A 27,608-nucleotide genomic window follows, 5' to 3' on the forward strand; every position below is an offset into this window, starting at 1 on the left:
TCAGATTTGAGTCTAAAACACTGATGAAATTACAAATTTTAACATGTTTGATTCTCTGCCTTGTGCTTAGAAGCCCTTATATTAACACGGGGATATGGGGGAGGAATCTTGTGGTGTCAGCTTCTGGAAAATTGAATAGAAAAAAAAAGGCTTAAACTACAATGAAACCATGCTTTAATTATCAGAAAAGTAGTTTTAGGAAAATGGGGGTGTTTGATTTGTATCACTTAGTTAGTCCTACCTTTATTCCCGGCTTTGTAACACACTTCACCACATTTTTACTTCAATCTCCTGACTCCTTGAGCTTTGGCCAATGCTGATGTGACATTTATCCTTACATTGCTTTTAATCAATATACACAAGTCAATATCAAATGCACTGTAATGCTATACACTTCAGTATAGGGCTTAGGAGTTTCAGTTGCTAGAAATAAAATTAGTATTTACTTGCACAGAGCCAAGGAAACAACGCAAATAGTACAGTATGTTTTCGAGATATGCTCCTAGACAGAAAGTAATAAGATAAGGCAATAGGGGAAATGGCAGTCGGTAAATATCAGACGTGGAAATGGTTTTTGACTTGTTTTAATTTAACCTCAGGATTAGAGTTGGGGAGGATTAATATCTGCACTTTAGCAAGTCATACTGACATATGGCACTCGGCACTCGGCCACGTTTTTATCCGGACTTTGATCAAAAATGTTATTTCGGTGCCTTAGTATTTTCAAACGTGACTAATTTGTGTTAATGCTGCGACCTTTACGGCACGTCTTTTTGATGTAAAAACCGGTCAATCGATAAAATATCTAAATGTTTGTTTGCCATTTTAGAAGCTCTTCTGTGTGTTTACGACATTCTCAGGAGCTGAAATAGCAATGCTTTGTCCTGGGTCATCTGAAATTAATCCATTCTTTTTTGGACAATCTGTGAGCTGCGCACTGCCTAGCAACACATGTACGTAAGATAGTTGAAGGGATAAACCGGTGCACTCAAAAGAAAATCAAAATTTGAAATCTAATTTAACAATCACAGTCTTAATTGTATCCTAAATTTAAGCAACCGTCTTAGTGCAGAAGCATATTCCTCTAGGGCCACCACGCATATGTGCATTTAACCTTCATGCGCTCCAGTCACCCTCGCGCTCTACCCGCTAATCAAACCAGTGCGACCCAATAACACTGACTAATTCACACTTAGAAACAAACATCCTCCATAACAAGAGTAAATATATACAACTACGCCTTTGGAATGAGAACTAGATCGAATTGGAAATTTACCCCCGATCAAGAGCAGGCAGATTAACCCATTGGTGGCCAAGGGAACAGGATTTCACAATGCAGACTTAGGAATTATGTACGGAAACCAATTATTCCACTTAATAACTCAGCACTTTCGGAGGCGGGATCGCACAATCAAAGCACAAAGAGATTACATGTGTTACTTGCAGAGTTGTACCCTTGATTTAAAAAAAAAAAAACATATCTGGAAACATTTCACTTTGCACAAATGACGTCCGCACAAGCACACAATCACGGCCACGTCGAAGCTAAGCAGCTACAGGGTTAGCGTGGATACGGCACATGTAACTTACTGATCACATAGTCTCCGAACGGGTCCTCGTCCTCCTCGTCCAGATAAGCTTGAGGGGAATGAATGACGGGGAGGCAAAGAAAAAAAAAAGAAACAGACAGGGATTTCAACACTTGAAATGAAACCGTGACAGAAACGAACAAAGTAACATGAAATAAGAAGATTGAGTTGTCCACCTGGATGACAGAGAGTTCACGTGAGTCCTGCACAGTAACAACACTTTATAGGGAACATTTGATAATTTTTCCGATACCTACACTAAAATATTTGTCGTCTAGAACCAGAAAACAGAATAATAATCTGTGGAAGATCTGCAAATTTTTCAATATCGGGTTCATCTCCAATGTCATGAAATGTGTGAAAAATGTAAATAATTTGGGACAAATTTGGGAAAATTGGGAGAAATTGTGGCAAAAATAAGAAAAAAAAACTGTTAAAAAAAAGGAGGCAAAAAAAAGAATGGAAATAAATCGGGCCAAAAATTGGGGGGAATATATATATATATATATATATATATATATATATATATATTTTTTTTTTTTTTTTTTTTTTTTATTAATGGGAAAATAAAAATTAAAAAATGGGCAAAAATGGGGAAAAAAAATATGTATCTGAGCTTGGAACTACCAAGTCACTTCCTTTAACACTGTCCCTGGACCATAAGCATCAACACTTTGATCTGAAGATATATTTATTTTCGGTAATTTTATTTTTTTTAAACCAGTAGAACCTAAACCTATCTTTCGATACTCAGCTAGTATCGTTTAACTGTACCCAGCTCAAGTAAGGACTAAACACGGTGAGGCCCTGTTGCAAATGTACTAAAGATGTGATACAAGCCTCAACTCTGACAATGTTCAAATCCAGGCTAAAAATAGCTCTATTTAGCTGTGCATATATAACAGCTTAAAGTATTATTTGGATATGTATGTTTTATTGATTTTATTTTTCTTTAATGATCCTTCTTGCTCTGTAAAACACTTTGAATCCCTTTTTCTCTATGAATGTTACAACACAAATGTCTAGAATTGCCTTATTTATTTTTAATGGACAATGCTATACAGATGTCATCATACTAAATCATAGTCATGGGCCTTCTTAACAAATAATAGCAATATAAAGAGGTTATTATTATACAGTAGTGCTTTTAGTAGTGGCAGTAGTAGTTGTAGTTGTAAGAGCAGCGGAATTAGCAGTATCCCCATAGTTCCAATAATAGTACCGTCCAATTTCACATATATCCCTGCACACAAATTGTCACATGTGGATTACTCAAACCGCTCCTGTCCTATCACTTCAAGCTTTGAGTCTGTCTTGCAGCCAGCATTACGGAGCCCGGCTCTGATTATTAAACTATAAAAAAGTATTTTGAGCTTCACGCTGTTGAAAATATGATCAGTCATAATTAGCTGGAGAATTCTCATTTTCCTCCGGTGCTCCTTCCCCCTCTCCCGCTCTTTCTCTTTTATTTCCTGGCAGGTATAAAGATGGCATGAGAGGCCATTACGGCTCACTAAAACCTCCCATTAGAGCCGGAGACCAGTTTCCAATCACATCCAGCCGCTCTTTTGACTCTCTTTTACCAGAATATAATACTGTGACACTGGTACGGGCTGGTTCGAGTGTATACATAATGGGATCTTTGTGAATAGGCATTTTGATTAAATCCTTTCGAAACAACTCCTCATCAGACATTTGTCTTTTTTCATTACTGTTTAACTATTTGTCAGATTCAGACATTTCTTTTTGTGATGTAGCTAAGTAGTTTTTTTTTGCTTTCTTGTTTCATGCCCTGTCTTTACATGTGACTTATCCTTCCCCTCAGTATCAAACCGGGTCCAACAATGTGTTCATGCAGTGATATGCAGTGGACTGGGTTGTGAACTATTCTGCCAATGAGTGAATGAGAGTAAATATCATCAAATGTAATGAATGAGATACATACACACAAATACATTTTCTCAATCCTCTGGCTTCTTCAGCAACAAATGACAGCAGCAGGTTGATTATAAACTCTACAGTAGACAGGAGGCCAATACTAGCGGTTAAGGCTGCTGCACATATGTCATCCAATACATTATCCATTTGTTTGGCTGAAGAACAACGCCTTATGTACAGAACATCGGCCAACGAGTTGGCAATGTTTCCTTGTACTGTCCCTGTCAAATAAATAAATACATAAATAAAATAAATTCATTCTATAGCTGCTGTGGTATAGTGTGTTTCATACTGATACTGTAAAGTAAGGATTGAGAGTATTTTTTCAGAATAAAGATGGGTGCTATCAATAACAAGTTAGAAACCCCTCCTTATACTGGATTGGTAGATGTTCATCATGCTGCTAAAATATCATTACATTAGTTGTTGAGAAAGACTTTTGCAGTAGGAGGCAAAACGTTTCTGTACAGATGATGGCTTTAGATCTTGTGTCTATATATGATGATTAAAACATCTGTACCATAACTTACATAAACAGACTTAATCAAGAGACTGACACAAACACTTGTAATAGGAACAGCTGTTTTGTTTTTGTTGTTTTTCCTGTTGTTGTAAAACCCAAGAAATTACAGGTGTTTGAGATGATCCCTCGACTAAACTTGAGTCACATTTATGAGTACTCTCAAGAAGAGCACAACAGTGCGATGATTAATACGTGAGGATTATGACAGTGCATGGGGCAAATTTCAAACTTGAGCCTTAACCCTTCTGGAGACATGACTGTACATACATCAGTATTTCAGCCCAGCGCGTGCACAGCTCTTTACCGCAAGTCCGACGCGTGCATGCTCGCACACTCATGCATGCTCACCGAAGCACGTGCACGCTCACAGACGCACGTGCACGCTCACAAACAGCGGCATGGTGTGTTTGAGAAAGCGAGCTGTCAGGGCTGCTCTCACACACCATTCATCACAAGCTACTAATTCTGTTAGACCATTGTGGAGGCTTTTGCACCCCACGTAGCTGTGTGAAAACTCAATCAGAGCCTAATGCCCTCAGCCTCTCACACCACTCAGAGGTCTACACATGCTCTGGCCGGCGGGGACAGCGGTGGGCCGCTCAGACCACCAGCAGAAGTCAGTAGGAACTAGCACTATTTGATTGACATGAACAAGTTACTGTGGTGAAGCTGACAGAGGAAAACAATGCACTGCTTGGGTCGTTTCAGACGTTCAAAACTGTGGTAAAACCCAACATTAGAGGGCACAGGTGTACACCAAAAGGAGGGAAGTAGATCATACAGGCACATACAGGCAAAATTGTGTTTTCGAGATTTAAATCATGCTTTAAAGCAGTACTAAGTAACTCTTGCCCCTAGAGGCCATAAGCGCAACTGCAGGTGTTGTAGCAAGTTGCGATTTTTTAACTTATTAATTGCCTTGGAGAGTAAATACTACGCTGATAGAAAAGGCGAAGGGAGAGAGGGATGTTGTAGATCCAATTATACAATGTAAATACATTTTTTCACTCAAACTTGGCTGTAAATACTGTTTAAAGTGACGCTAGCCCGCAGTTAGCTTTGCCCATTAGCCTGTTAGCTTCTTCTTCGTGATTTTATTAGTGTGCATTGGTTGCTCCGGTCCGGTGGCAGTCAAGTTGCAAACATGGTTTTCTGGCCAGAGACACCAGGGGGAGATGAAAGACCCCCCAGTCATCCCATAAACACTTGTATTACCCCCACAGGAAATACGAAAAGGATTTATTAAGGTAAACACGTTACTTAGTACTGCTTTAATGCAGTGTTGTTTTGTTTCATTTGTGCATCTTTCAATGATCCTACATACTTAGTCCATCTCCCTCTTCTGCAAACCACAATATACATCTGATCCATATCACACAGAGTAATCTATTATGTTTCACTGAGTTCTAAAGCCTAAACTGTTTTGCTAAACTTGTTCTGGTCCTATACATGGCTAAACTCTTCCCCGTTCGTCAATCTGCACCACTGCTGTTTCCTCCTTTTGAATCACTTCCCATGACATTGTGCCCCCTTTTATCAGGTACTGTATCTAGACACGTGACAATCCAATATATCAAGACTAAGGGCTCCTAAAGAAGTAAAGCACTGATAAAGCATAATAGGACCGGTAAAATGCAAAGATTCAAAAACATATAGAGAGAAGAGTTTATTTGGCACTATTCTCTGAGCATTAGATTCAAACTGTTTATTTGATCTGAGAATAAGGAGAAAAAGGAATGGCCACTGAGATAACACTGCCTTGTCATTTGTGCTATTGCATAACTATAAAAATCAACTAAGCCGAAAATCCTTGAAATTTTGTTAAAATGTGTTTTTTTGTCTGAAAGTTTCATTTGATTGACACACCCGACTCGCTCATGCTGATAGCGAAAACAACTGCACAATGAACATTTCACAATCAACGTGTGCCACAAAATTAAGCTGCTCAAAAATATATGGGGCACAAATGAAATGACTAAATCATCATTTACTTAATTCCCTTTGATTACATGACTATCTTTCCTACTTTAAATTTACTGTGTTGTAAGTGTGCAGCAAAGGGCTTCAAACTTGACTGATTTGGCTTTGATTTGTGGTGCATTTTGTGTTGCACTCTGCCACCTGTGCTTGTGGATTTGATTAGTTAATCAGAAATTCCGGGCCCATCTTGGATTTTATAAAGCATAATTACTGCAGCAACTGTAAAAAAAAAAAAAGAAATACACAAACTTTTGAGTGCAGATGTTTTAAATTGGCTCAAATTGAGCAAAGGCGATTTTCTCTTTTCATATACACTAAACTCTATGCAAGACAAACTTTTCACTCACAGCTACACCTCAGAAAGTGTTTGGCCGTCCAACTATAGCAATCACTTGAAGAAAATGATTTACCTCAACATAAAAGAGCAAGCAAGAAATCAAGGACTTTCACAGAACTGGCTCAGAAACTCCAACAACTGAGACTGTCCTGAACTGTGACAACATTTCAAGTCACAAATAAACAAAGACAAACAATCAAATCTACGCCTGGACTAAAAAACAATGTCATAGTGGGGTCTGAACCCACTGAAACAGGAGACGAAACCAGAGCTAAAACTGTCATGATTCGACTTTTGTTCCCCTGTTTTTATATGTTATCTTTGGTCTAACAATTGTATAATTTGGGAATGCATCCCGTTCTACTCCAGGGCAAAACCAAAAGCTGCACTGACTTAACAATACAACATGGGGGTCAAGTCAAGAACATATATACAGTATATATGCATTTCTCTTAAACCGATTTATAATCAATCATATAATCAAATATCCCGCTAAAGTAGACACACAACTTACACTGAAGGAAAGTTGGCCGTCTTATTAACCCCCACCTTGTAAACAAGTGCAGTCTGGCTTTACCCAAATCTAGAAAGTGTAATACCTCATCTAAACAGATCTTTCTCCTTGCATGTAATCACATTTTTGTCACTATTTCATCTCTTTTTGTCAGATTTCTGTTGCTCTTTGGTTGCTTTTTTGTTTCCTTTTCATCGTTTAGGCCCTGTCCATACGAATTCAAGCTGAGGACCAAGCGCAAAGATATTTCATCAATCCAGTGTATCGTCCATACGAGCCTGGCGTTTTGGGGGTCTGTAAACGAACACTTTCAAAACTAGGTCCCAGAGTGGAAAGATCTCAAAACGCCGTTTACGTGGCGCCGTTGTTACAATGTCTCTGAAACTTTTACTAAAACGATGAAATCACAGCGCCAGAGTGGTGTCTGTGATCCATAATCTACTGACCTTAGAATGAGTTTTACTCATGGATCTATGATGGTTTTACTCCGCTCCTCTTTGCTCCACTGCAGTCCGTGAGTCACAGGTGACCAATAGAAAACACGGCCGAGTCAGTCTGTGTGTTTGGACTGACAGTAAAAGTCACTGACAGGTTTTTCTGCTTTAGTCCCGTTATGTCTGAAGAATAAACTCGCCTCCTCGTCTCTTCTGTAGATCGTAAATCCTTGAATCAGTTTAATTTTCTTGTTCTATTATCTGTGTTAGCGTCACAGCGCCTCACACAGGCCTGGAAGATGAATTGCGCCGTTTTCACAGACCTGACTAACCTGACTTCGTGCTTACAAAGAAAGTTTCTGAAAAGCATTTTGTCTTTGTGTGGATATAGCCTTAGTTTGATCACTTTTTCATGGCTATGACATATGACACATATTTTTGTCACTTTTTCATCGATTTTTCATCACGTTTTTTTCTCATAGGTGCATTTTCATCTTAGTTTTTGTCTTATTTTTGTCACTCTTTTGCTGCTGTTTTGCTTTTAGATTTGGGTAAAGCCAAACTGGAGAAAATGTGCTCAGATTTTACGTGGCAGTTAAGAGATTCAAAGATAAATAAATAATGTGCTTAAATTGGTAGCATCAGAATAAACCTGCAATCCATCCGTGTTACTTTTACTACCTTTTTGAGAACCACTAACACAGTGACCGAAACCAGGCGATCTGGGCAGGGTTAGGCATAAAGGCCAGACTAAATTTAGCGCCACCTTTTCATTCTCTAATTAGGAGATTAATACATCCTGTCACATACGTCACAATACGAGCCTGTGATTTATTACCAGGCCGAGCAGATGGAGAGATTGAGGCAGAGGAAGGAAAAGGGTGAAGCTCGTGTCTGAAGGGATCTCATCAGCATTCACGTCTGACTGGAGCGGCCCCACGCTGCGAGCAGCGGTCAGTGGTGTCAGTGTGTGTGTAAAAAAACTGTTATGAGAGCGAATGCGAGATTTATTGACCGGGAATAATGATGAGCTGGTATTGTAGTGGAGAGAGAGACGACATATAAGGTGGGGGTTATGTCAATAGAGAGGCCTGTACTTTTTGACTACAGCAAGATTTTTGGAACACTGTACTCAATACCTTGCTTAAGGCTGGGTATCGTTAAACAATACCAGTCTGGTATCGAAAAAAAAAAAAGTTTAGGTACTACTGGTATTGAAAAAATAAAAGTATCGAAAGCAGGTACCAAAAAAAAATCTATTATCTTTAGATCCAAAATGACTGCTTTACAGGAAGTGACTTGGTTGTTTCCCAATTTTTTTCCCCACTTTTGCCCTATTTTATTTTTTTCTCCATTATTTAAATTGTTTCCCTTAACGTTTCTCCCATTTTTGCCAATTCTTTTTTTGTACTATTTTTCCCCCCCCAATTTTCTCTGATTTCCCCATTTTTCCCCCCCATTTGTATATTTGTATTGTATACTATTATTAGTATTAGTCTTTTCCAAGTATCGTTGAAGTACCAGTATTCAAAAAAATGTATGACAAAAGATTCATTGATGGTAAATCTAACAAACAATATTGTGTCTACTCTATCTAGTATCCAGACATGTGCAGCCCACACATGTACTGACTCCAGTGATCCGGGCCATAAAGTCTCGCCGTGGCTTCAGGTCTAAATCAATGTCGCAGTCGGGCTCTTATTTCATCTAATGCATGTTTTAATCATTGTGCCTCCTGATCAATGTCGTTTGGATGCAGCGATTGGGCAACCGCCGGGGGAATTTACAAGTGCTCCTCTGTTCTGCCGCTTGTGTTTCCAGACGGACGTTTTACGAGGCGGCGCGTGGTGCGACCGTAAATCTCCTCCTCCACTTTGCCAAAATGAAAATCCCCCCGGAGCTGCTGCTGCCTGCTCGCCGTGGCCCACATTTGATCGCCCTCGCAGTTTGTTGCCTTTGCAAACTGCACGTGTGTTCGTGGGTGAACGTTCAAGTCCCCTTTATTTTAATGGTGTCTGGAAGGGACAATAAAAGCCAAGTGTCTTTATTCAATTCTCAATAATAACACGGTTTGAGAAGGAACTAAAATCCCCGCATCGCATTTACACCAGTCGTTAAGCAGGCTCGACATACTTTGAGGTAATTGGAATTTTGGAGTAAACGAGATTTCAACCTCTTTAAAATGTTTGTTTAAAAGTTTTGTAGCCTGTGGCAAAAATGACAGAGTGGATCAGAAATACCCTCAAAATGTTATTATCATAACGCCAAACCATTTTAATCAACAGAAGTTCAGAAGCAGTGTCAACCAAAGATGCCAACACATGAAAAGTCTGTCTAAATTTTCTTCTAATTTACCATTACCTGTTTTGTCTTTCGGTATTGAATTATTAAAGCAGAACTAAGTAACTCATGCCCCAAGAGGCCATAAGCGCCACTGCAGGTGTCGTAGCATGTAATGTTTTTTTTTACTCATTAATTGTCCGTGAGAGTAAATACTACACTGACAAAAAAGACAAAGGGACATAGGGATATTGTACATCCAATTACACAATGGAGATCATTTCTTTTCACTCAAACCTGGCTGTAAATACTGTTTAAGTGGCGCTAGCCCGCAGTTAGCTTTGCCCGTTAGCCTGTTAGCTTCTTCTTCGTGATTCCATTAGTGTGTATTGGTGACTCCGGGTTGGAGCAGGGAAAACCGCAAGTGTGGTTTTCTGGCCAGAGACACCGGGGGGAGATGAAAGACCCCCCATCATCCCATTAACACTTGCATTACCCCCAGAGGGATCTATTTATCTATTAAGGCGAACAAGTTACTAAGAACTGCTTTAACTTCCTCAGCGTGTAAAAATACAAGCCCAAATCTGTATAAACATACATACGTATATACATTTTGCAACTTAAAAGAAGCCTATACAGCCACGGTTGAAAGCACATGCCTCTAAATCAATTCATTCCCTATATTTCACATATAAGAAAAGTTATTTCCCTGGCTTTAGCTGTACACAGTATGTAGTGTTAATTGTGTTGAGACTTGAGGAGGCACCAGGCACTTTGAATGACGACTGCTGTCAGTTCAGACGATCACACCATTTAATTTGTTATTGACTTCACTGTAGTTTGTCCTATTTTCCAGACTTCGCAACCTCTCGATCAAACAATTAGACACGGAAACAAAGTAGCATTAGGAAGGCAAGGTGCGTGTCTTTAACAAGGGAGCAGGAAGTCAGCCGCAGAGTGTCACACACAGAGCCTATAGGCGGATACAAAGATGATGCCAAACACATCATGTGGTGTGGTAGCTTTTTTTTTCAGGGGATATATTAATTATTTACAGTATAAGAAACGTCAGACTAAAATAAAACATATACAGCAAAAGTCAGGGTTAGCCCATGAGCATGAATAAGTATATTTAAAAGGGTATGTGATGTCAAACCCTCTATACTGCAAAATAGAGGGAAACAAATATATTTAGAGATATGAATTTGAAACTTTTTTCTGAACATTGCTGATATAACGGAGAAGAAAATGCACTGTAAGTTTTCTGTCAATTTATATTTCCAGGAAAATGGCCAACATTGCCTATATTTTCAGCGACTAAATCTAAAGAGTGGATAGACCCAGATTTTGATTTATGGTTTTATTTTGTTGACGCATTAGTAGCTAATATTTTTGATTTTGGATATCTGGTTTAGCATGAATAAGCCAATAATAAGTGAAAAATCTAGATATTACAAAAATCCAAAAGACTAGTACATTTGGAGTCCATGGGTGCTATACTATAGTGGTAATGTCGTTAAACCGAACAAAAACCTAATTTTGAGAAAACCAGCTTGTGGGTTGTCTTGCATAAACAAAAAAATATCATATTTGGGTTTTAGCGTCATTGCAGGAACCCTTTGAAGTACATGTGGATGTAAAATCTGTCAATATTTGTGAATTAACGCGTGAGGGAAAGTCAGCTCAGAAAGTAAGCATCGTGCGGGGCAGGTTTTGTCATCTTTATCCTCTGACATGAAAAGGAAAATGTTAAGGGACAAAACTATTTAAAAAATCCACATCGACCACTTTAACCTGCCACGTCTCGCCTTCATTTATCATTTCGCAGCTTTCACAATTACTTTGAAGCATATTCGAATGAGCGACCGCAAAACAGCCTTACAGTGGCATCCGTAGAAAAACCAAGTCAATATGTTTGCTTTCCCTTAGGGGCCGAAAACTACGTATATCACATAACAACATAGAGAGGCGTAAGAGTTAAAAAGGTACACAAAGCGGGAAGCACCAATGTGTTTGCCTTTCTATGTTGACTCTCTATAAGCAACTGAAGGCTGCGGGGCATGTTGACAATGATGAAAAAGTCTCCGACAAACAATCTTTCCCCTCTGGTTCGAGACGGCTGTCAATAGCGCGGCTCTTGTTGGGAGTTTTTTTCTTTCTTTTTTTTACTATTTTGGTAGTGAAATGTGCGACGGCGGACACACGCTCTCTCTCTCTTGCTCCCCGTGCCCCGGAGGAGATCTCTAGCCCTTTTAAACTGACACCTGTCACTCACCGCGGCTCTGACGGGGGCATAACGAGGAACAGGGAGACAAACAGACAAACAGCGTAAAGAAAAAGAAAGTTAAAACGTGGCGGGGGCGGGAGCGAGGATTTGGAGGTGAGACTTGTGAAGCTCGTTAGATGAGAGAAGAGTATTTCGCCGTTTGCCACTTTAGCGCATCACTGTCTTGTTTGATTTCCTATGTGTTTATGACATCTCTCCATCTTCCTCTGTCAATCTCTATTATTAGATGCTCAGATCCGCCTCCTGCTGTTTTGACACTATAGCGCAGCTCCAGCTTCACACCTCCACATGCACGCGCCATTTTGGAGGTAAAAAAAAACAAAATATATAGAGGAAACTATGACAGGAGGTAAAGCAGCTTTGGGCAATGGGGCTGGTATAAAGTCAACTGAATGTGAGAGACTCCTCGGGGCTTTGAGGTGTGATGTGACATGTCTTGCAGCCGTTGGCCTATGTGCTGAACCATGAGGAGCCTGTTGAAGAACTCCACACAATCTTCTATAATCAGATGTGTTGTTTGGTAGGAAAAGGATGTTTTTTTTTTCCTTATTCAGAGTGTTTCAGTAAGTGAAGAATTGGCCTAATCTGACACACTGAGATGGCTGATATCAGGTTGAAACGACTGCTCTGATCTTTTCAAGCTGAGGCTGATCTGAATCTCTCTGTTGTGAAAATAGACAAGAGAAAATGTGTGTTGTTTCTGAATGCTGCAGCAGCCCAACTCCCAATGACTGCGTGATATGATAAAACCTGAGAAAAGTTATCATCACATTTTTGCAACCACACTAGTGCTTGATACCATACGGTGGTCCAAACGGATCAAATTGAAATAAAACCTTTTATACATATATGTGCACATAGGTGACTTCCTGTGTAAGTAATTTATCAGTATTACTTAATGTGCTCGGTGATTGTAAATACACAATAAGAATGTCCTGCAGAGATCTTTGAATGTAATGAAAATGAGAGCAGCAAACTATAGACCAGGCCACAAAGATGTAGTAAATAGTACAGAGAAAGTGTTCACCGTAGCGGCAAACTTATACTTATACACTTGAGTCGCATTTGTATTTCTACGAACTTAGCCCACTGTGGCTCTGACGAACCGCGCAGAAACACAAGGACATAGGTTGCATTTTGAAGATGAAAAGTTGAAAAAAAAAAAAAAAAAAGAAAGAAAACTTCTCATCTCCTCAATCGACACTCGGTGACAGACTGCAGGCGAATGATTACGAGAATGGGGTTGGATTAAGAGGCTTATTTTACAAGGTCTGAGTGTGGGGCTGACAGAGCGTGGCGTGCGTTCCTGGCCCTGAGTCAGTGGGAGCGGCGTCTGCTGCTGATATCTGCGCCACTGCGATTAGCTGGTAATTAACCACAAAGCAATTATCATCTGGAGAAGAGGCAGTTGTAAAGGTGTTTTCTGATGTGTTTAATAGGTGTTGAGTAGTTTGATTAGTCGATAGAACTTGCCTGATCTGGAGGACTCATAACCTGGCATAGGTTGGTCCAGAGCCGGTAATTTATTCAATTAATGCAATTGTTTCTTTCTTTCACTTCACTGATGCCTCAGCTAGATGCACATAGCTTTATGACAGGTTTATGTGCCAGGATTCACAAGGAAATTAAAAGTTGGTTATAAACAAAGTTGCCAAAGAAAGATATTTCCTCGGGGAGCTCCTGCATCCACATGTTGTTGAAAGATGGAAAGAAATGAAACACTTTCCAAGTAAAAATTGACTTTTGCAAGTTAAAGCATGTAGTATTCTCTGTTATTTTGTGGACTGGCTGACCAGTGTTGAAATCTCGCCCCACAAGCAGCAAGACTCGTGTTTGAGGGCATTTGCTAAGTGCTATTGATGGAAACCAGGATGGCTCTCGGGGGGTGGTCCGGCCACTGCTCGTCAGATCAAAAACACACTCGCTCAATAAATTCAGCTCAAGTACTGTTCATAGCATGCTTGTCTGACAGGTGGGCTAAGGGTTTTCAACACAAGTGTGTCTCCCAAATATTTTCTCAAGTCGCTCCGTACAAACGTTTAGTTGTGAAACATTTGATTGAAAGAGAAAATCTATTTCAAAAACAGCAAGGTTGGTGCAATAACAATAAAAACAATCCAGTGAAAAGCAGCCAGTGTGACTGTTTAACAGCTAATGGGTCAGAGAATGAAACCCCAATTAATGAGGCCTGCATTTGTACGACACTGTCAAAGCTTACAGCACAGTTGATGTGCCAGAGTGCGCCTCGTGAATCTGCCTGTTGTCTTTGGTGCATGGGAAATACAAGCCATTATCGAGAAACAGAACTTATCAGCATGGATCACTGGCACTGAAGCAGAAAGTTATTGGAGACCAGATTTTGTGCTCCACAGCTCATCCTGTGGCACACAGAGACTCTGCTGGTACAGTCCTGAGGCAGTATGATCCTTATGCAACTGTATTGTTATATTAATGTTCACTTCAACGTCAATGCTAGGGACTTTGGTGCAGGCACTGGTCACGCAGGGATGACATATCCAACACAAATGCAAAAACACATTTTCTATATAAATACTTAGCAGCGATCAGCCTCAACCTCATCTAAACATAAACGGCATGAGAAAGAGGAACATGTCCTGGTAAATATATAGTTAATTACTGGACCAACCATTTTTTTCTGTTGGCACACATTATCCAAGGTACACAACGTTTTATGAAAGCAGATCATTACACTGTTAATTAACACAGTCTATCTTTCCCTCCATTCCAACACAGTAGGGCAGGACCAATGAGAATTGGATTATTGCATTATTGTAATATTTTTTGGTTATTTAAATAAAGGAAGCTTTCTTTTCATAAAACTGTGTGAAAGCAAAGCTGAACTAAATGCTAACTGAGACCTCAGTGATTTTCTGATATATTGTGGCTTCTTGCGATATGGATATTGCAACATCTAATATCGCAGTGATGACAGTTCGATGATATATTGTGCAGCCCAAGAATCAAGCCTTGTCAAATCACACCAGCTCCACGGTGGACGTCGGTAGTCGGGTTATGTGTCCCTACCTGTTTCGTCGTCCGACTTGTTCTCATTCTCGGAGTCGGTGAGTGTGAGGGCAGAGTTCTCGCGGCTGGACACGCCTGAGCTTCGGCGGGACTTCACCCCTCCGCGGCCGGCCCACAGCTGGATGGCGCGGTCCGGAGAGAGCGGCCCCTCCGGATCAGAGTCCGCGTCGGAGCCCGCGCTGAGGGAGTAGCCCCCCTGCAGCAGGCCCAGGTCGGGACAGTACGGCACGGCCGCGGGGTGAGGAGGGGGGTTGGGTTCACAGACTCCCAGCTCCGCCAGAGTGAAGTTACCCCCTGTGAGAGAGAGTTTAAAAGTGCATTGCTTGATCTAACAATGTTGAAGAATTGGACACAAAAGTACACAGTGTAGCGACATTAACAGAAACTACTACTATTACTACAAAAAGTTATTTGTTTTTTTTATTTAAATATAACTATACAAACTGCTTGATCAACTTTTCAAAAAATCTATTCCAATTGGGAGTTTGAAAGTGTGCAATCTTAACACAGTGGGAGGAGCATCATAAAAAAAAGGATGGGAAATAAAACATGATGCTTTTAACTGCCTCTAAACTAACACTTCAAGCAACATAAAAACAAAATACAGGGAAATGAAGAGCTAGATAAGCCCCACTCCGTTTTATATCTACTAGGGGACAGAAGATAAAGCCATACAAGTATTCGCGCAAGTAAACCTCGCATATGAAGCCGAGAAACCCACAATCGCACGCAGAGAAGCACACTAATTATGAAACTACGGAGGCGGAGGCTGAAAATTAGGCTTTGTTGTGGCAGGCAGGGGGGGAGAGATGACGCAGCGTGAATCAGGCGAAAGTACAAGCGAGCTGCTGGAAGGAATATGTACTGGCCTGTGGGCCTGTTAGCGCTGCTTCAGAAGACCGCGCTCCCTGGCTGCAGCGCGGCGCATTGGCATTCACCAGGTGTGGATGTGGGATCAAAGAGGTGCTCACTCGGGGCCGTTCAGACTGTGGAGGAGCGCCTGTGCTGCCTTCTGGGTTTGATCATCTCCTGCCTGTTCACCACCAGCCACCGAAATACGCATGCGCTCATTACACGGCTGTCGGCTGGAGCTGCACGAATTGGGAAGAATATCTAATTGCTATTTATCTGACAAGCATTGCGATTGTAGTTGTTTGGTGGATATAGGTTTGTGTGAATTAAATCAAGATTTTGTTTACGAGTTCAGTGCTAAAGGGCTAAAACAAGGCTAAAACGAAAAAGTGCTTTACAAGCCTGTGTTGATAAGTTTCTCAAAGCGCTAGTCATTAATAAATCACTCCATACCCGGTGGTGGTAATCTACTATTGTATCCACTGCTGCCCTGGGGTAGAGATGGATGTGAGGCTGTAAATCTGCTACATTGGACTGCCACTAAAGACTCAAGACACTTCAGTGGGTGAGGTGTTTTGACCAAGGGCACAACGACAGTCTGCACCCATAGACTGTAAAATGAAGAATTGACTGAGGGATTGAGCTCGTACATGCTAGCAATTTCACAGTTTTTTTGAAGCCAGCTCAATTATTTCGAAAAGGGCGAAAAATAAAAATTGTGAGAAGATAAAATTAGGACGATGTTGCGTGTGTTAAGACAAACAAATGGAGGTCAGAACAAGCCTGTGTTCAATGATGGTTTAAACAGGCAAAAAAGTTTCAATGCAAAGCCCAAAGGAGCCATGAACTTCCGGAGCCAGCCACCATTTCCTTATGGTTACAGGAAGTAGGCCACGACAAGTCCATTCTTAATTTTACAATATAGGTCTGCGCCTGCAGGAAGCGGGAGTCGAACTTCCAACTTCATGATCACAGGACGACCCGCTCTACCATCTGAGCCATAGGTTACCATGGATTTTTGTTTCTGGTTGTGTTATTTAAAAAATGCAAATCTCAGTTACACCTGAGAGATTTTGTGAAATATTGTGGCTTGTTGCCACAGGGGATAGCAACAGAGTGTCCAGGATTCAATGGGGAATTGTACTTTACCCCTTTTCTTTAATGCTTCTGTTTACAGAAGATGTCTTCTGACTGTAAATAAATGAATCATTTTGTTGAAATGTTATGCCAATTGTAATTTATATGGCAATGGCTGAAATGCTACTCATAGGATGTACAGCATCAGCCCCCTCATGGTGCATGTGACCACCTAATACAGTTTAAAAGCTGCATCCTGACATATTACTCGAGCTTACCCTGATGAAGGCCCAATAGAGTTGAAACAAATTCTTAGCAGATTCTTAAAGTTAGCATTTTTTTAAGTCAGTGGCAAAAAGTGGTCTTGAATAATATCATTTATCACACAACAACTTTAAATTTTGTTATCATGCATTTTTTTCCTTTTTCCCAGAGGACATTACTATTGTCTAAATAGCACGTTTGGTGACCATTAACATTGTTCTGATTCAATCGTAACTGACTCTGCTGCCCAACCGCCTGCTGCAGGACGGTGTCTGGCTTGCGCCCCTTAAGACAAACCGAGTCCTAGCATCCAAAATAAATATATAAAATTATCCAAATTAAAGCACATCAAAGGAGATCAATAAACAGAGCTGCAGCCCAATTAAATCCAAGCCGAGGAAAAAGCAATTAAGGAAAAAGGCATGCTCAACCAATTTATTCTCTATACTAATTAAAAGAGTATTGTGGATGCAATCGCTCACCATCAGCTGTTGGGGTAAAGGGACCGGGGGAAAAAAAAACAGTTGTGCTTCACTTTATTAGCAGTTGGTGAGAGAGGCGAGTGCGGTGCCGGGGCGATCTAGTGGCACATTATATGATTCAGTGTGCAGCTGTGCGACTGGGTTAACTGTGACTCATCAGGCGTACGGACGCAATCAGCAGCGAAGGAATTAGACAGATGAAAATCGTCTGCTCCGTCTCCGCGCCTCCTCTTGCGCTGAAAGCTGGAGAGTTATAGTGCTGGAAGTACCGAGGAGGGCACAGAGGCAAACTTATTTACAAAGTGGGGAGAGGCACTACATAGCACTTCTACTCAGACGAACAGATGGGATAGGCTAAAGGGGCTAGCTAATACTCCACAGGTGGTTTCTGCTACAACACAGCTATCGACTCTGAAGACGCCCAAGTGGTTCAGCCGAGTCGTCTGGGAATGGTCCTCAAATCCACTTTTTCTTCTTTGTGTTTGGACTATACTTATGTATAAAAAGACGGCTAAAGGAATCTACTTTGTAAGACAAGACACAAGGGACACAGCTACAGTCTGTTTCCAATTAACACCACATGGCAGGATATGTTATGGAAAAACTATCTCGAACCGTCTACTGAAGCCATACCTGACATGAGGTAACGTAGGAGGACAGGCGAGAACTCCAGGACGCCTGGGAGAGCAGAATACAGGTGTCTTTAAGTCATCAGAAAAAGTACATACGACTGTCAGCTACTTCTACGACGTGACTAATGTGTCAGTCACACAATAAAAGGCAGATAGGTGCAGGGTAATTACAATTAATGTCACAATATAAATGCTCTCATAAGCTGTTGATTTGATCCCTGCTATAAAGAGTATACGCTACAGAAAATACAGAATGCATTATTTCCAACAGAATGAAAAGTATATCATAATTATCATGTAGAGTTATCTTGAAAATAAGTTGGCCTAATTAATAGTGAGGTGCAATATACTTCATCTATAAAAAACATGTATAACTTATGGTATTAAACAAGTGGAAATACAATTGACTGGTTGGAGCTAAAAGATAAGAAGGGCCCAGTCGATGTATCGGGCCGATATTTTGGTAGTTTATTGGTCGATATCTCCAGAACTGAAAGTGATAGGAACCATAAGAGACATGCACCACTGATATTTTTGGCCAATATTGAAAAAAAAAAATCTTGTCTATCATCCTGTGCTTGTAAATGTGTCAGTGTTGAACTGTGACAACAGTGGGGTGATGTATATTCGTGTTAAGTAGGTACTTTAGAGGGAGCTTGTTTGAAAGACAAAAATCAGTAGATTCCAAAACTAAAAATGGTAAGTCTCTGTCGGCATCGGTCTTAGAACAACCCACATTGGTCAATCTATTAAAGGGACTATACAGTGTTTAAAAATGTTAAAACTAAGTATTTTCCTCCTCCAACATGTTCTAGCCATGTCCTAATGTGTAGAATGAGCTCAGACCTGTTCACCACAACTGCCTCTAAAATCCTGCACTGTCACTCAAAGAGGTGCTACTTCGTGTCCGAAGTGCCGTCATGCACGAGCTTAATATAGAAGCTGCAGTTACGTACAAGGCCTGAGGTGGCAGCAGTGAGTATAAAATGACCAACTTGCATCTGGTCTCTTTAAATATATTTCTATGATTGAAACCTTTGCTATAATAATAAATGTTTAACTATAGGCTATTTGAATATACATATTGGTATCGGATCCCAAATATCCAGATCGGTCGGGCCCTAAAGACAAACAGCAGCTATACTTATTATGTGCATAAACATGTTCTATTTCCTCCTTATTCTACCGAGTTACCAAGTTATATTTGTGCTGCACTTAGTATAAATCATCAACGACTGCGTCTTTAAAAATATCCATATTCATTTGACATTTGGAAGTGATATTGTTTCTAATTCAACGTTCAATAAGAAATAGAAAATCGTCTGTGTATATGCGCACCATATACTGTTACACCCCACAGCCTCTGTTCTGTACAATTAACATCCCATAACCAGTGATTACATATGCAAAGCCCAATCACTGCTTATCACCATCAGAGCGAGCATAAAGAAAGGCCGGCACTACAGCAATCTACATGCGCTCCAGGAATGATGGATTGGCACAGTGCCCTGAATCAGACGCAAAAATCTATCTCCCTTATGCCGCAAATAGAAAACCAATCGCATGTTTGTTACATGATATTATGACAGATGTGACGGAAAATACAGCACTGCATTATAATCAGATCAATCCCTTTCTCTTTCGGCACACACTGGGGCTGTCATTGGCACACTTATGATGCGTGTTAATGCGAGTTTGGAGCCCAGGGCAGCTGCTGCAGGGCCACGCGCATCTGTGAGCCTCCCTGTGCTTTTGATGTATGTCGCAACAATGAACCGAGAAAACTGTCATTAGAAAAGTTTGTACGTTTTCCAGTCAGAAAGCGGAAATGACAATTTGTTCAATTTTGCAGGGGATAAAAAACTGTAGAAATCACATTTTTGCTTTTGACAATACTCTTTCTTGATGCACAAAACCCAATATCAATCATAAAATTAGACTTCAAAAGAAAACAACAACAAATTAATGATAATTTAAAAAGTAAAAGGGTTGTTTGGAGGTTCCAGATAATGTAGAAGAAGAAGGAGGAGCAGAAGAAGATGACTCAACTTATATAGCACTTTTCTACCTTTATCAGGCCCAAAGCGCTTTACAGAAAGGAACCAGTCACCCATTCACTCTCATTCATACACCAATGTACGCAGACACTGGAGGAAATTAGGATGAAGTGTCTTGCCTAAGGACACAACAACAGTGTGCATTTGCGGGAGCTGGGATTCGAACCGACGACCTTCCGATCACGAGACGACCCGCTCTACCAACTGCGCCACCGTCGCCCTGAAGAAGAACTGACACAGTCACAAAGCGCTTTACATGAGACAATTGTACACTCACTCCATACTGTCACGACTGCACACATCTGCACCAACCACCATGCATTCACGCACACATCATTCATCGTGGCCTATTGTACATGTTTTTAGTGGTAGGGGAAACCGCAGTACCTGGAGGAAACCTACGCAGACGTGGGGAGAACATGCAGACTCCCAGGTGGGAATCAAACCCGGGACCGTCTCGCTGTGAGACAAGAGCACTAACCACTGTGCTACCGTGCTGCCCATTGATGCTAAACTGACACTTTCAAAATAATCTAATGTGGGATTTTCTTTGCGTTAACGAATGAGGAAAAGTTACTGTAGGTGCTGTAGATGCAGGTGTTGTTGTTTTTTTTACATTTTGCACTAAATTGCTACAATTGTTGATTTTGTTCTACTAAAACTAGTTTTTTGCCATAGTTACCATTTGTTTTAATATAGCATGTTATTTGCATTTGTATGTGTTTCGTGCTTGACATCACAGGCACTTTTTCATTTTGGCCCTCAGAGACAAAAAGTTTGGGCCCCCCTGATATAGCAGCTTATCTGGACTTTTTCGGCCACTCGCGCATCTGAGTATTCTTACTCAGTGACTAGGTCAACCAGAGGCCCTACGTATCATCACCTCTTGATCTCTCACTAAGCTGAATCCTTTCATTGTGGGGTACAAACATTCGACATACCTTCCAAACAGCCACACAGACTGTGACATTGTATATAGCAGTGGTTCTCAACCTGGGGGTCGAGACCCCCAAGGGGGTCGCCATATCATTTAGATAAAATATACATATTTTCAAGGCATATCATGTAATGTTTTATTGTAGCATGTATTTGCTATTTTACCAGAGTGCAGGAACAGCAATGATGCTGCGCAGAACCCTCAAGCTATCAGAAGTGCTTGAGGAAAAAGATGAATGAGATGAGTGTTTTTACTGCAGATATATATTTTTTTCCTTTCTTTCCTTTCCTCTCAGTGGGGAAGGAGGGAGGAGCTGTCTGAGATCTATAGTGCATTTTCTCAACGACAAAGTGTAAGATTGTGATAAAGATGTGTTTGAGATTTTTACCAATACACCTAAAAAGGATAATTATTTTAATGCTTTACAGGGACAGAGAGAAGACCATTACTTAGATGTTTGCCCTTCAACAAATGCACTTGTCCACTGGTATGTTAAGCACTGATTATTAAGCAGCCTCGTTGTAATTTTCTCACAGAAGTACTTTTTCTAAGTAGAATATTTACATGAAGGACGACACTGCTGTCATCGCACATCTGAGGACATGCACATTACACGAGGTCATTGAACTCAAAAGACCTTTGATGAGGAGTTGTATGGTTGAATGCTGCAATTAAGTCCAAATTGTAAAGACATCTTGTGAGAAGGTGAATACTGTTGTATAGGTGGTGATGGTTTTGCTGCAATCCATTGGGACTAAATGTACTTCCCTTGATAAAAGCATTATAGATGTGTTGTGTGGGAGAAAATGCATGTACGCCGACCGCTCGTGTTTGTGGGAACGCGGGGACCTATCATTATAAAATCATTTGTGCTTGTTAGCGGTTTGACAGGAAAAGTGCGGGCAGCGGGACTCAGCATTCTGCCGCTTGACTTTTTCCTCACCTCGCCGCGCAATTCTGTAAAAAGGATGCAAAGCAGGAGCAACCTGTGGGCTTCAATGCCTGCAATTACGGCCCCCCCATTCGACCGTTTACAGCCAAGGCCACCCTCAGACTTGCCATTTTAAGCCTTGCAGGGAGCTGGAGCTCAAAGCAGAGGCTGATTTGGCCTAACATACTTTTGCTAAGAAAAAATATTTGCTCCCGCTCTGATGTATCAAAAATCAGGAAGAAAATACAACTGTGCACAGTGCGTTTTCTAATAATACCGCAAAATAGGTGTTACTAATAAGAGTGAAAGCCGTGTTTCCAATTTAAATAGCCATGTAAATGCCAACATTTAAGCTAATAGCAGTCAAAAGTTTGTCATTTCTTAATATTTTCCATTTTCATTTGCATCCAATTCACAATTCATCTGCATGCACTTAGGAGCCCAGGAGAGGAAAATGAACTTCTCATTTGTGTTGTCTTTGCTGTGAATTACCAGGCAATAAAATATACATCTGTATTCCTTGCCATGCAAAAGTAAAGAGCTTAAGCAGAGGAATGGGACAGAAATGGGGATAAAAACCAAAGTGGGAAGTTGGGAAAAGTGCAAATGACAAAGTAGCAAAAACTGCAGAGAGAAAAAAAAAACTGTGACAATCTTTATACCTGTATAGCTCGACCTGTACAGAGCTTTACATTTAAGTTAAACCTCAAAGTGCTTAAGGGGCTGGTGCAATGTGATTTGACCCGGCAATGGAAAAGTGGAAGAAAATGGATGGATGAGTATTAATGCAAAACCGGTCCGCTAATAACGCCACAAACTGCCCTTCGCCGATTGGTTTACTCCGCTTCCTGTTTGCTTGCAGATGCTACGCTGTACAGAGTCTTACCAGAATCCCATGCTGGTAGAGTAGTGAGTCTGGATTTTTTCTAAGCCATAAAACAAGTCCTGACATACGAAATTTAGGTCTATTGTAGTCATATTACAGTAAATACCATTTCTGGCAGTGCTTGGTTTTGCATTAATTAAATCAAGTGTCTGTCAAAACTGTGGCCAAAATGTGGTCCACAGACATAGTGCTATATTCTATGCACAATACACATAGAAGCTCATTGCACATTTGTTAAAGGAATAGGCCACCGTTTTTACATACTAAGATATGTTCTTAGCTCACTTTAGTCGAGTTAATATATCCCCGTCTGGTCTTTGTCCGCGCGCTCTGTCACGCAAACGGAGCACATACGCAGCCTCTCCCACATGTCACATAGCTCCGAAAAAGCTCACGATAGAAGCTACCAAGCTCTTCCACGTGTTCCCTATTTAAATAAAGTTACGTGAAGTGTTTTCATGCGAAGTATATTTACCCAGAAATGTAACATGTCGATTTTATAAGCAAATAAAAAGGGGGACTATATTGTGAGGCGTAATGATACGAGGAGCAAAACGTCCGCGCAGTAACTCCTAAAGACTTCCCCCGCTCACTTCCGTCAATAACCTTTAGGAGTTACTGCGCGGACGTTTTACTCCTCGTATCATTACGCCTCACAATATAGTCCCCCTTTTTATTTGCTTATAAAATCGACATGCTACATTTCTGGGTAAATATACTTCGCATGAAAACACTTCACGTAACTTTATTTAAATAGGGAACACGTGGAAGAGCTTGGTAGCTTCTATCGTGAGCTTTTTCGGAGCTATGTGACATGTGGGAGAGGCTGCGTATGTGCTCCGTTTGCGTGACAGAGCGCACGGACAAAGACCAGACGGGGATATATTAACACGTCTAAAGTGAGGTAAGAACATATCTTAGTATGTAAAAACGGTGGCCTATTCCTTTAAAAGAATTTTAAGGAAGAATTTTTAGGCAAGAATTTTTTGCCTATTGTCTTTTCATGTCATTTGTTAATTTTGAAATGTTGCTCATATGTATTACATCAGCTGACGGCATGAGCTCCAGTGTTGCATGTGACCACCTACAGTGTTTTAAAGCTGCATCCTGATAGAGCTATCAAGCTTTCCCCGATGAAGGCCTCGGGCTGAATCCCACAGTCAAGGTTTTAGCCCAAAAAAGTGTCTTTTCACTAATCATTTTCTTTGAGTTTTCCATCTCATTACGGATTTTGATATACTGCGGTCTTTCTTCTATGCACTCGTACAGTCCAGGAGCAATATGAAACCACCCTTTATATCGTTCAATCTATGTGGTGATTTCGTTCTGTAAAATCTTGAATAGAAATATCTCTTCTAAAAAAATGTCCCTATTTTGTATTATGTCTCACACAGCGCAAGGTTACAGTTCATCTTCTTCTCTATGTGCGCCTTTATGAGCACCTTAGAAAATCTTCGCTTTTGTTATTGCTATTTGTTTGCAGCAGTTACTTATTCATTTAAGGTGATACAGTTTTGGAGAGATGTGGTCAATGCATTCATTTTCTGTCCAAATCAATGGAAAATGAAATGAAAGTTCCTGTTGATTACTGCTGTGAAGACAGGCTTTATGCCAAGAGTCCAAACGTGGGCCAGTGATGAAAATGCCAATCATTGCAGAAGCATTTTTTTATGATGAAATCTGTGGTCACTGTAAAGAAAACTACATATAAAAGACTACAGACTACAGACTTAGGAATACAATTCTTAGTACACCGAAGTCATGCAGGAAATTTCAACACAAGAAACTTTAATGGACTTGGCGAGGGAAGTGAAAGCGCTAAACAAAAATGATAAAAATGTAATGAGTTGAAAATGAGTTTGCCCAAGAGACAGGGTTAGCTCAGTACCCTGGGGGAACTCCAAGTAGAGCCCCTGCTCCTCCAAGATGTGCTAAGTCTCCAACTGAGATAAGGGTCAGTCCAAAATGTAAAACTCCCAAAATGAGGCCCCAGCAGGCCCCTCGTGCTAAACATCAATCAATCAATCAATCAATCAATCAATCAATCAATCAATCAATCAATCAATCAATCAATCAATCAATCAATCAATCAATCAATCAATCAATCAATCAATCAATCAAACTTTATTTAAAAAGCGCTTTTCATACCGAAAGGTATCACAAAGTGCTTTACAAATTACAACATTTAAAACAATGCGCCTGGGACAACCTCCCATATATATACATTTTATATGTTAGGATTAAATAAATACATTAGTCAGTTAAAAGCTAAGCTAAAAAGGTGGGTCTTGAGCCTGCTCTTTAAAACATGAACGTTCTCTGCAGCCCTGAGCTCCTCCGGCAGGTGGTTCCAGAGGCGAGGGCCGTAATATTGGAAAGACGCCTCGCCATAAGTCTTTTTGTTGACTTTAGGAATAACTAGGAGACCCTTGCGGGAGGAGCGAAGGGGCCGTGAAGGTTCGTAAGGTAAAAGCAGTTCTGAAAGATAAGAAGGACCAAGACCATTAAGACATTTAAAAAACATTAAAAGAACTTTAAAATCGATCCTGAAACGCACGGGGAGCCAATGCAGCGATTCTAAAACCGGTGTAATGTGGTCCCGCCTCCTGGTCTTCGTCAGGACAAGAGCTGCTGAATTTTGTCAAAGTTGTAAACCTGAGATACTCTTTTTGGGAAGACCAGAAAGCAGGGCATTACAGTAGTCGATACGACTGGTGATAAAAGCATGCATTAGCGTCTCCGTGTTGGCCCGAGAGAGAATGGGGTGGACTCTGGCTATGTTCTTTAGATGGTAAAAACCTATCTTTGTGATATTCTTAATGTGTGGAATAAACGCCAGCTCAGAGTCAAAGATCACACCCAGGTTCTTCACCTGTGAGGAAGGATTAATAGACAGTGACTGTAGAGAAAGTTTTCTGCCATCCAGAATTTGATATCTAAAATGCAGTTAAAAAGTGCATCCATTGGCCTGGTGTCATCTGGAGACATGGAGATGTATAACTGTGTATCATCAGCATAACTGTGAAAATTGACCCTGTGTCTCCTGATGACATCACCAAGAGGGAGCATACAGATTAAAAAGCACTGGGCCTAAAATTGAACCCTGGGGCACACCACATGTAATTCCATGCACCTTAGAGGAGCAGGTATCCACACTCACCATGAACGTCCTGTCTGTGAGATAGGAAGTAAACCATTTGTGTACAGCACCAGAGAGGCGGATGTGTTTTAAACGAGTTAAAAGAATAGTGTGGTCGACTGTATCAAAGGCAGCGCTCAGATCCAGAAGAACCAACACTGTGACCTTCTGTGAGTCATTTAATCCAAAGTCATTTAAAATCTTTAAGAGGGCGGTCTCGGTGCTGTGGTTTACCCTAAAGCCGACATATGAAACCATCGAATATAATAGTATGTATATTAAAAATACTTCCACAATTACTATCACTACCATCACCACTGCAGCTGTGTGTATTGTTACCATAATTATATTCCTACAGGCTTTCGGTAAAAACAAAGTTAATCTAACATTGCTCAACATGGTAGAAACTTCATCAGCTTAGAGTCACCTATTCACTCACAAAATCTGTGTGTTTTGATGCAGGGAAAGAGGGTATGCCTTTTCAGGAATCAAACACACGACTGTTTTACTAAGCTGAACAAATAACTTTCTCCGCCACAGTGCGACGCTTCAATTAAGTCTTTTCCCTCAATATTCCCCACAGAACCTTTTACAGCACACACATGTTCCCAGTCTTCTCGAACGCAGCTGTGGCAAATTCTGATCGCCTTTTTTTTTTGTCTCTCTTTTTTTTTTTTGTGAGAACGTTTCCATGACGATGTGGTGTTTAACACGCCGACAGGTGCATACGTAGTTCACGCGGCGCCATTGATACTTGTTCAGACGTGAGTAATGAGGCAGCTATCTTTAGCATGTTGATTCTACAGGAGCTCTTTTTGACTTTTGCTGAAGTTCCTAAATAATAGAAGCAGAGCAAACACATTGTTTTTCACTGTAGTTTGTGTAATAGACAATTTGGGAGCTTCCTGTTTGTATGAATGCAGGAAAGACTGGAATAGAACAAGTTATAATGCGTATTTGCTTTTTAATTTTTTATCATGCCCCACACAATCCACATCCTTTGTCCATGGAAGGCTCCAAAGTCCAAACAGAGCACTGTGTTTGTTTCTGGCAGCACAACTTTACAGGAAGTAAACTATGAAACAAATCTTAAAAGGCCTAATGTGGTCAAGGGGCTTTGTCAGAGATGGGCAAACCTATAGACCCCAGGGCTAAATCCGTCTGGCCCTTTGATCTGGCCCATAAACATGACCAGGCCCTCAATGCATTGGCTAACTCTGGTCTCTGATACTGTATGTTCAATGACATAAAGAAAGGTAATGTATAGCTGCTAATTGTATGTTGCCTTTTTGTACGACTTTAGTCTATTGGAGAATTGTAGTTGCTTAAATCGTCCCAAATGGTCAGTTCAAAAGCCTAAAGTGACCCTTGCGTCTAAGAGTTTGCTGTGTGTTGTAGCTATCAGTCACAAAGCCCTCCTTAGT

At 40.7% G+C, this 27,608-nt stretch overlaps 1 protein-coding gene across 14 annotated transcripts in view; it reads right to left on the reverse strand.

Annotated features, from left to right (window-relative positions):
* Nucleotides 1-27,608, reverse strand: part of tenm2a (teneurin transmembrane protein 2a) — a 385,466-nt gene that overhangs the window by 246,388 nt on the left and 111,470 nt on the right. For 7 of the 14 annotated variants that reach the window (XM_079556152.1, XM_079556155.1, XM_079556154.1 and 4 more), the window contains exons 3-4: nucleotides 14,928-15,221; nucleotides 1,591-1,638 (exon numbers count right to left, since the gene is read on the reverse strand). In XM_079556152.1, the coding sequence (XP_079412278.1) occupies nucleotides 1,591-1,638; nucleotides 14,928-15,221 (342 nt within the window). The remainder of the gene's footprint in view (nucleotides 1-1,590; nucleotides 1,639-14,927; nucleotides 15,222-27,608) is intronic. The other 7 variants (XM_079556147.1, XM_079556146.1, XM_079556145.1 and 4 more) reach the window with 1 other exon arrangement.

This window comes from Gobius niger, assembly GCF_951799975.1.
Source record: "Gobius niger genome assembly, chromosome: 5".
NCBI lineage: Eukaryota > Metazoa > Chordata > Actinopteri > Gobiiformes > Gobiidae > Gobius > Gobius niger.